This window comes from Arachis stenosperma, chromosome 2, assembly GCF_014773155.1.
Source record: "Arachis stenosperma cultivar V10309 chromosome 2, arast.V10309.gnm1.PFL2, whole genome shotgun sequence".
Classification (NCBI taxonomy): Eukaryota; Viridiplantae; Streptophyta; class Magnoliopsida; order Fabales; family Fabaceae; genus Arachis; species Arachis stenosperma.
The window spans coordinates 116485663-116497235 of NC_080378.1; the positions used below are offsets into that span (position 1 = coordinate 116485663).

Below are 11573 nucleotides of genomic sequence, written 5' to 3' on the forward strand. Positions count from 1 at the left end.
ATGGCTTTAGCTACCAATGTTTCTGCGCAAATTAGCAGTATTCCTATGCTGAATGGTTCAAACTTTAAAGTTTGGAAGGATACCGTGGAGATTGTCCTCGGTTGTATGGATCTAGACACAACTCTTCGAGAGGAGAAACCCACTTCCACTCCGAAAAATCTCAATGAGGTTAAAATAGAGAAGTGGGAGAGATCCAATCGAATGAGCATTATGATCATGAAACGGTCAATTCCTGAGGCGTTTCGGAGCACAATTACTGAGGATAAAGATGCCAAAAAGTTCCTAAAAGATGTTGAAAAATTCTTTACTAAGAATGAAAAAGCGGAGGCAAGTAGTCTTTTGAGCAAACTTGTCTCCATGAGGTATAAAGGTACAAGGAACATAAGGGAGTACATTATGGAAATGTCTCATCTTGCTTCAAAGTTGAAAGCACTAAAGTTAGAGTTGTCTGAAGACTTACTCGTGCATTTCATTTTGATTTCCCTTCCTACACACTTTGGGCAATTCAACCGTGGAGATTGTCCTCGATTGTATGGATCTAGACACAGCTCTTTGAGAGGAGAAACCCACTTCCACTCCGGAAAATCTCAATGAGGTTAAAATAGAGAAGTGGGAGAGATCCAATCGAATGAGCATTATGATCATGAAACGGTCAATTCCTGAGGCGTTTCGGGGCTCAATTACTGAGGATAAAGATGCCAAAAAGTTCCTAAAAGATGTTGAAAAATTCTTTACTAAGAATGAAAAAGCGGAGGCAAGTAGTCTTTTGAGCAAATTTGTCTCCATGAGGTATAAAGGTACAAGGAACATAAGGGAGTACATTATGGAAATGTCTCATCTTGCTTCAAAGTTGAAAGCACTAAAGTTAGAGTTGTCTGAAGACTTACTCGTGCATTTCATTTTGATTTCCCTTCCTACACACTTTGGGCAATTCAACCGTGGAGATTGTCCTCGGTTGTATGGATCTAGACACAGCTCTTCGAGAGGAGAAACCCACTTCCACTCCGGAAAATCTCAATGAGGTTAAAATAGAGAAGTGGGAGAGATCCAATCGAATGAGCATTATGATCATGAAACGGTCAATTCCTGAGGCGTTTCGGGGCTCAATTACTGAGGATAAAGATGCCAAAAAGTTCCTAAAAGATGTTGAAAAATTCTTTACTAAGAATGAAAAAGCGGAGGCAAGTAGTCTTTTGAACAAACTTGTCTCCATGAGGTATAAAGGTACAGGGAACATAAGGGAGTACATTATGGAAATGTCTCATCTTGCTTCAAAGTTGAAAGCACTAAAGTTAGAGTTGTCTGAAGACTTACTCGTGCATTTCATTTTGATTTCCCTTCCTACACACTTTGGGCAATTCAAAGTGAGTTATAACACTCTGAAGGACACTTGGTCCTTAAATGAGCTTATATCTCACTGTGTGCAAGAAGAAGAGAGGCTACAGCAAGATAAGACTGAAAGTGCTCACATGATTTCATCTTCTCAGTATAAAAGAAAGCGTGATACTACTGCGGATATACCTTCTCAGCAGAAAAAGGCTAAGAAACAGGATCAAGTTTCAACCTGTTTTTTCTGTAAGAAGGCGGGACACATGAAGAGCGATTGTACCAAATATGCCACTTGGCGTGTAAAGAAGGGGTTGCCTGTGGAGCCGACCGCCAAGTGATGCTGAAAGATACATCTATGTGGCAGACGGCAATATAGTTGCAGTCGAAGCTATAGGAACCTTTAGATTATGTTCCACGAGTGGATTTTATTTGGATTTATTAGAGACATTTTATGTACCGTCATTTAGACGAAATTTGGTTTCTATTTCTCGTTTGGACAAATCAGGTTATTTTGTTCATTCGGAGACAATAAAGTCAGTCTCTTTTATAATTCAAATAATATTTGCTCTGGTCATTTGGTGGATAATCTATATAGGCTTGACTTAAAATAATAATGAAATACTGCAAACGGGTACAAAACAAAAACTAAATGAGAATTCGGCATCATTATGGCACAAACGCCTAGGTCACATCTCTAAACAGAGAATTCAGAGGTTTGTGTCGGATGGAATTCTTGGACCCCTAAAATTGGCGGACTTTGAAGTCTACATTGAGTGCATAAAGGGGGAAAAGGACAAACGAAAGGAAATTAGGTGCCGAGAGAGCTAAAGATGTCTTAGAACTAATACATACCGATATATGTGGCCTATTCTCTACTGTCTCTTGGAATGGACAACGGTACTTTATTACGTTCATAGATGATTACTCTCGTTATGGGTATCTATATTTAATTCATGAAAAGTCCCAAGCCTTGGATGTTTTCAAGTCTTTCAAAGCTGAAGTTGAACTTCAACTTAGAAAGAAAATTAAAGCTGTCAAATCTGATCGTGGTGGTAAATACTACGGAAGATATGACGGTTCAGGTGAGCAACGTCCCGGGCCTTTTGCTCTTTTCCTAGAGGAGTGTGGTATTGTTCCGTAATACACCATGCCAGGCAAACCTAGCATGAATGGTGTTGCAGAGCGACGGAACCGAACTCTTAAGGACATGGTGAGAAGTATGATTAGTCATTCTTCCTTACCTGAATCACTCTGGAGAGAAGCATTAAAGACCGCAGTGTACATCCTTAATAGGGTGCCAAGCAAAGCAGTTAACAAAACCCCATATGAAATTTGGACTGGAAAAAGGCCCAGTATAGAGCATCTGCATATTTGGGGATGTCCAGCTGAGGCGCGACCTTATAGGCCGCATGAAAGAAACTTGGACTCAAGGACAATTAGTTGCTACTTTGTTGGTTACGCTGAGCGCTCACGGGGGTACAAGTTTTACAATCCTGCATCAAGGTCTATTTTGAAACAGGAAATACGAGATTTCTTGAGGATGTTGAGTTTGGGGGGAAGGAGATATTAGAAATGTTGCTTTTGATGAGGATTCTGTAACTGACAATGATCAGGTCTTTGTACCTATTATTGTTCAAGACACAGTTATAGTACAAAAGCACAATGAGAATCCTACTGTAGATCCAGTTACAGTACAAGAGAACAATGAGAATATCGTTGTTGCTCAAGATACTGCTACAGCACAGAAAAATAATGAGAATCCTCCTCAATCCCAATCCATACAGCAAGTTCAACAACCTCAAGAAGTGTCATTAAGTAGATCCAATAGAGAAAAGAGAAAATCCATCTATGATCTCAAACAAGCTTCCTGTTAAATGGTATCACAAGTTTAATCAAGTCATTACCTCATATGATTTTGAGGTAAATATTATAGATGAATGTGTATACCGCAAGTTCAGTGGGAGTAAATATATCCTTTTGGTCTTATATGTTGATGACATTCTACTTGCTAGTAACGATATAGGCTTGTTTCATGAAACTAAGAAATTTCTATCGGACAAATTCGAAATGAAAGATTTTGGTGATGCCTCTTTTGTATTAAGAATCGAGATACTAAGAGATTGCTCTCAAGGTATTCTTGGATTATCACAAAAGAACTATATCGAAAAGATTTTAAGTAGATATGGCATGGAAAGTTGTAGACCAATGGACACACCCGTAACTAAAGGAGACAAGTTCAGTCTCAAACAATGCCCTGAAAATGATCTTGAGAGGACAGCAATGCATGATAAACCTTATGCATTAGCACTAGGGAATTTAATGTATGCTCAAGTCTACATACATCCTGATATATCATTTATAGTGGGAGTGTTAGGTAGATACTTGAGCAATCCGGATATGGATCATTGGATAGCTGTTGAACGCGTAATGCGTTGTTTAAAGAGAACAAAGGATTACATGCTTATTTATCGGAGATCAGAAAATTTGGAGATCATTAGGTACGCTGATTCCGATTTCATGGCATATGATTGCGAAACTTTGTCACTAAGCTTCATATAGTATATGACATTGAAAGGCCATTAAAGATATTTTGTGACAATAAGTCAGCAGTATTATACTCCAACAACAATAAGAGCTTGACAAAATTGAAGCATACAGACATCAAGTTCTTAGTTGTCAAGGAGGAAGGTTAAGAAAAATAGATTTCCATAGGACATATAGAAACAGAGTATATGCTAGCAGACCCATTACCAAGGGATTGAACCCTAAAGTTTTTCATGAGCACACTGCTCGGATGGGTGTCAATATTTATGATGCCTTGGTTTAGTGGGAGTTTATTTCATGCTATATGTCCTATGACAGATATTGAGTTATTTTTCTGCAGAATTAAGTTGATGGTTTATTTCATGTTATATGAAATGTTCATTTTGCAATATTTGTATTGTGTTTGATCTCAATAAAGTTGGACCAGCTGGAAATAGACATGCATGAGATCACTTGGCATGTAATTTCCATATTACTCATCCAAATTTGATCTATGTCGTTGAGTATATTAGGATGGTGATTGGCGTGGTTTAGTCACGGCATTTAATGTGATAAAAGCTGCGGTAGTTCCATATCTAATGTATGAGACGGACCAGATTGTTAAAGTAATGAAAGAAATAGCATTCAGATGCGCGCATAAAGTTTATAAAATGTGATTATGTCAAGAAAGAATATATGTATAGCCCAAGTGGGAGATTGTTAGGAAATTATTTAATTTCCTAACTTATTTGTGGGCAATATATATATCAATTATAATCACAAATGATGCTATTTCAAATTAAATGACTTATATAATGATGATCTCATTTATTGTTATAAATGCTAATTGAATAAATCATTATTACTTTTGATTTGGAATTAAATGAGAATAAAACCGGATATTATCTTTTGTTCCTTAGATAATTATCTTTTTGGATTTTAGATATATTATCTTTTGGGCTTTAGATACTATTTTATTTGGGCTTAAGGGTTTAATGGGTGCCATGCTCAAATATAAATAGAACTTCAGGGTTTCGGTCCCCAATATACCAAAGCCGCCTTTGTTGCTCTTTCCCCATCAAAAGAGTTGCAGTTCAGCCTCCTAGGAATACAGAAGGCTTTGGTTGAGGAAGATCGAAAGAACCACAAGATCCAAAATCTTCCAATCATAATTCATGTTTATGAATTCAGATACGCTTCCGCATTATGTTATTTTTTGGTGATTCAATATGGATGATCTGGGTTATTGAAAATTAATTTATTCCAACAGGGACTACCACTTTTATTAAAATCTGGCCAGCACTTAACCATCAAAAGAAAAATGAGTAATCCTACACCGTTAGATGTCATTTCATACCATTAAAAATGTTGATTATAGCTAATTGATGGTTATATATCACAAATTTTGCTGGCTCCCTAACATTCCTCTATTTTTAAATTTGATCAAACCTCATTTTTTTCATCATAACCTGATCAAACCCAGAAAAAACATCATCCATCATAATTTTTAAACCACCATAAAGATTATAATATAAGAATTAAAAAGAGGCAATATAGTCAACGTAATTAGCCAATTGCCACTCAATCATTATATCTTAGGATCACTTGCTGCAAACAATTTTTTCTCAAACTCAATTACATCCATAGTTCAAATCTCTTTAGAAATTCAGGTACTAACTAATTTCAAATATTTTAGCCAATGAATCATATCTATTTAGCTAATGTTTGTAGTAACCAAAGACATATCACAAATAGTAAATTATCGAAAAAAATGAACAATAATGCAAATCGGTCCTGCTCTAAGCATAACTAAGCATGATATTAAACAGTAAATTTTCAAAAAAAGAAGAAATAATAATAATATATAGCAGAGATCTCCTTTTAATATTCATTTTCATATACAAGTGATTATTCAGCAAGACAACAACAAATTTAAAGTTCAGTTACTAATAAATTCAACTCAATAATAATTTTCAACAACAAAAATATTTAGTTAAGTAATTATTTGAGCAAGACAGCAACAAATTTAAGGTTCACTAATGATAATTAGTAAAAAAATTCATCTTAGTGATGATTTTAAGCAACAAAGAAACTAGTTCAGTGATAATTTTAACAACAAATTATTCAAGATTCAGTGGTGATAATTAGTAACAAATTCATGTTAATGATAATTTTCAGCAAAACAAAAAAAAAACTACATCATTAATATTTTCAGCAACAAATTGCAGCAACAAAGATGAATTACAACAACAAAACTGAAAAAGAAAGAACAGAAAAATTTATTGGAACTCACCAAATTGAGGACCAGCTTCTGGTTGCACGAAGGGAGCTCTCGGCGAGACTCAAAGTAAGAAGACGAAAATGACGACCAGCCTCGGGAATGGCTGTTTCTGCCGCCGGCGACGACGAGCGCAAAAAGGTGTGCGATTAAGTGCGAGACAGTGACGAGACATGGAGCGACAACAACGATCAATCTCGAGACCTGCTTCTGCCATCGGCGACAACGAGCTTAGGAAAGGTGTGCGAATGAGACTACGTGTGAGACGATGACCACTGGCGACGCAGACAGCGATGACGACTTTGAGTGCGAGACTAGAGACGAGAGAAGGAGAGAGCTTGAGATTGCGAGAGCTAGCGAGTAAGAGATGAGAGAGCTCGAGCTTTAATGAAGAAAGAGAGAGGAAGCTAAGGAGACGTTGAGGGCTAGGATTTTTTTTTTTTTTTTTGTCAGATTGGGAGATTAGTGAGAGGTTGGACTAGGACTTAGGGGTAGGGTATTTTTTTGTCCGGAATCTAATTGTATTTTTAAATTTTTAAGAATTTAAATGTCTACAAAATAAAAAATTAGGGATATATTTATCTTTTTCTAAAGAATTTAAGTATGATTCGATTCAGATTATATAAATCAATTGAATCGAATCGGATCTAATAATTATAATATGAATAATTGAATTTATTATTGTTAATATAATAAACCAATTTTATTTTAATTTTTTAAAAAATAAATTATTAATCGATTTAATAAATATATTTATTAACAACCTGACACGTAAACAACTTTAAAAAAAATATTTTATATATCTTTATCAGAATGGTTGCCAAAAATATTTATTCCAGGCATGTGGTTAGTAGTGTTCACTACTTTGGCTTAGTCCACTGGAAATTGTTAAACAAAGGAGGTTTGAGAAAATCAACGGGAGAGATTTGAGGAGACGATATTCCACATCAGCCACCAGAATAATTATATATATATATATATATATATATAGTGCTTCAAACAATACAGTGCCAACCTCGAAATGGAAGGCAAGTAATGCAAAAAAAAAAAAAAATTGCAATGTTTTCTTCTCTTTTTTATTAACATTCCCTTATGCTAACTAATTTCAACCACAGAGAAGATGGAGTTACCGGAGTATGTTGATGACAAAGAAGGAAGGATCGAAAGAACTATGAGGGAACGTGTGACGTTCACTTGGACAATCATCAACTTCTCAAAATTGAATTGCGAAAAGTTGTACTCCCAGACATTCTTGGTTGACAACACTCCATGGTATACTTATACATATCTATGAGAAGCGTTTTAAATATTTCAGAAATTATGATGTTTTAGTGGTTTTAGTCATTGATTTTAATCATATATATTTTATTATACGAATGTATATTAAAATCAGTTATTAGTATAGAATATATATTAAAATATAAAATACATTATGTTAAACTACACAAATATTTAATTATTAATTCAATTCTTTTAATTTAACAATCTAAAAATATATTTTTAGTTTACACTTTTAAATAATATTAATTAATCACTTATCAAAAGTAATAATTTTTACTGATTCTCTAATATTTCTGTTTTTGATAATCTGTTTGATTTGATTTTAGGCGAATTCTTTTGTATCCACGAGGACAAGGGTACATGCCAAAACGCTTAACAATGTACCTGTGTGTTGGGGACAGTCATAGTTTATCTGGTGGTTGCTACACTAATCCTACTAACTTCCGACTTACTATACTTAATCATCACCATGACCAGTACTCCCATCGTATTGGTACTTTCTATGTACACTCTCAATAATATTAAATTGAAAACATTTATATTGTAATTTTTAATACTATAATATAAAATATATTTTTTAATATTTATTAATTAATTTTAAAAATAATAAAATTTTAAAAGAATAAAAAAAATAAATTTTTTTATATGTTGTTGTTTTATTATATGAAAGAATAATATTATTTATTTATACTAATTACTAAACTGATTTTAAATTTTAAAATAAAATAAAAAAAATTAGAATCTCTAGATCTGTTAGAGAAAAATAAATATAACTAATTTAAAAAAAGAACAAATATAACAAAATTTCTTTCTAGAAAAAAAAGATGAGATAACAAATAAAAACAACAGAAAAAGATTCTTATATTTATGTATATATATTTTGTAACACGTAATAATAAGAATTGAGAAATATATAAATATCTAACCATTTTATTTGTACAGAAAAATCAATTATAAAATATATACTTCAATAATAAATCCTTAATTAATATTTTTATTTTTTATTTTATCATTATATAAATAATTTATCAGCTGATTTTTTGACTTACTCCTTAATTTTCAGTAAATGAATCATATTATGAAATATGAACAACCCTAAATTATATATATATATAAATAATAAAAATGTTTAATAACAAAAAGATATTAATAAAAAAATTATCTTATAATATATAAATGTTAAATAAGATAAATTTAGATTGTTTGATCCATTGTTTTTTGTTTAACAATAATGTATATAAGACATTGTAAGAACTTTATCAGAGTAAACATTCAATCTGGTCCTCGTCCATTTTTACGAAGAACAAAGCGATTCCTATCTAAATAAAAGGACACTTCGACCCTCAACCTTTTTATTATGGGATAATACGGTCCCTCTATTAAAAAATTTATTAAATAATAATAAAAATTAATTTTGTCGAAATTTTATTTGTATTTTATGGGAATTTTAAACTTTCACAAACTATTAATAACTTTGTTTTTAAAAAATTCCTTCATCAATGGTGGTTAAGTGAAGAAAAACCATTGATAAAAATGATGCCACAAAATAAAAGTAATTATAGTATAATACCTTTTAAAGGAAAAAATAACATGGAATAAGAAATGAAAGAAGAGAACTTTAAAGTTGATAATATTGGTATTGGTGATGATGATGGTAGAGGAGATAATGATGATGATAAAATATGGTTACACAATAAAAATAATAGAAGTAAGTGATAATAATGAAGATGAAAAAGATAATGGTAGTAGTGGTAGTAATTGGTTATATTGTTAAAAAGATTTTTGTGGGGATTTAAAACCCCCACAAAACTAATTTTTATTATTATTTAATGAATTTTTTAACAAAAAGACTGTATTGTCCTAAAATAAAAAGGTTGAGGATCGAAGTGTCCATTTTTTTTTGGACAGATGGCTTTGTCCTTCGTGAAAATAGATAAGGACCGGCAACTTTATCATTTTAATTAGAGCAATGCTAGGGGGCCAGCAATTTTTGTGATTGTTAGCCATCAACTAGCCATCAATGATGATTTGATGGTGTGAGATTGATGTGAGATTTCATCCAATGGCTTATCTTTCTCTGCTGGTTACATGCTGGCCAACATTCAATAAAACTGCTGGTCCCTAGACTTTTCCTTTTAATTATCATATGACTTCACTTTTGGCAGAGGATTATGAGTATGGAAAATACAACCGCGAAAATCTTCCTTCCTTTCATCACAAGCAATTCATGAATTTATATTGCTTTCATGATAATGGGTATCTTGTGAATGATAGTTGCACTATTGTTGCTAAGGCTTCAGTCAAGAAGCATGGTACTGATCACAGTCACTTGATTGCGAAGGGTATCATGTCTTCTTTAGAGTTAGTGGATTTCAGGGATCTATGCAAAGTAGAGAAAAGATTTGTTCAACTATTGGAGGAAGCGTGTTCATATCACCCTATTCTTATTGAAAATCAGAAGAAGAGGAATAGAACTGAGAGGTTCATTGGATGGTCGTTCAGAGCTTTGGGAAGAGTTTTGCATTTTCTTGACACCAAGAGTGTGGAGGATATGAATGATGATGCATGTAATGAGCTTCAGAATCTATGGGAGGAACTTAAGACTTTTGGATTTGATGATTTGACTTGGTTGGAGCTTCATGTTCTAGATGCATTGTCTATGAGACACCATATGGAGGTTGATCTTCATGCAGCTAAAATGGAGGAATCGGTAAAGACATAATTTCATCATAATCTTTTTTCGTTGACAGTTAAAAATAGTTAAATAATAATTTAGTCAAACATATCAAATTATCGAACAATTTTCAGCTATCAATTTAACATAAAAGCATCTGTATAAGCAGCTTTTTATTTCTTATCAGTCATTTTTAACATAAAAAAAAGTGTATACAAGATTGTGCATATGATGACCATGAGTTTTCATGATGCTCAGCGAATGGCAGCCAATGGAGGAATAATAGAAAGCGTTGTCAAAGGCCTTATAACGTGCTGCCAACCGAAAGGCAAGCAATAAATACATCACTAGTTTTCTGATTTTCCTTTTTTAAAATATTGCTGCTTTATTTTGTGAAGAGTGCTAAGGGACAGCAATTTTTGTGAATTGTGTAGTCATCAAATAGCCATTAATAATGATTTTAATGGTGTAAAATTGATGTGAAATTTCATCCAATGACTCACTTTTCTTTGCTGGTTATATGTTTGCTGGCCCCTTAGATCTTTTCTTATTTTGTTGTTAGATGATAAGGCAATGTAAGCAAGCTTCATGTTCACAAATGTGAAATTGAGATGAAGAAAGTGAAAAATTCTTAAAACTTTTATGTAATATTTTAAAAATATATTATTAATTACTAAATCAATTACATTATCTGTATAAAATATATATTAAAATATAAAATATATATTAAAAATAAATTAGACCATATACTTGCTAGCACTCCTCATGCACTTTGAACCACAGAAATGAAGATTGATGAAGAAGGAACGGTTGAAACAAAAAATTGCATTGGTGAGGATGTGACGTACACATGGACCATTAAAAATTTCTCTAAATGGAATGGGTGCAAGGATCTGAAGCTTTCCTCCAATGAATTTTCAGTTGGCATTTACTCAGGGTATACTTGCAATTGAATCAACTTTTATATCATGCAATAATATACTAACTTTGATGTGTGGTTTTAACCCATTTTTTCTTTGGATTCCGTTTTAGGCGAATTGTTATGCAGCGAGAAAGGTGGTATCAAAAAGAATGCTTGACCATTAAAATGTGTCGTGGGAAATATCCTTGTTGCTGGCAGATGCCTTCATCTACAGCAATTTCTGTACTTAATCAATTTGACAACATGAAGAAAACACGTGGTACGTACTTATTTTCCATACTATGGATTTGGAAGCTCTTATCAATAAATGGATCATTATTTTAGATATAATAAACATATCATTATAAACGTTACATATATAAAATTATATATATTAAATTAAATAAAATAATTGTGTGTTTTATCTTCTTAGTATTATATATTTTTTATGCAGTGTCGTTTGGCTTAATTATTAATAACTAAATTCATCATGATTGATTATTTAAAAAAAGGAGTTAGTTCGATAAAGACGGCTAAAACGTCTTTTTTTTTTAATATTTTTTAATAATTAAAATTTAATACATATA

The 11573-nt window shown here is 32.5% G+C and overlaps 1 protein-coding gene across 1 annotated transcript; it reads left to right on the forward strand.

Annotated features, from left to right (window-relative positions):
* LOC130963545 (uncharacterized) lies at window positions 1–594 on the forward strand. Its single transcript, XM_057889648.1, has one exon. The coding sequence runs from the start codon at window positions 1–3 to the stop codon at window positions 592–594; it is 594 nt and encodes a 197-aa protein (XP_057745631.1).
* Window positions 595–11573: the final 10979 nt, after the last annotated feature.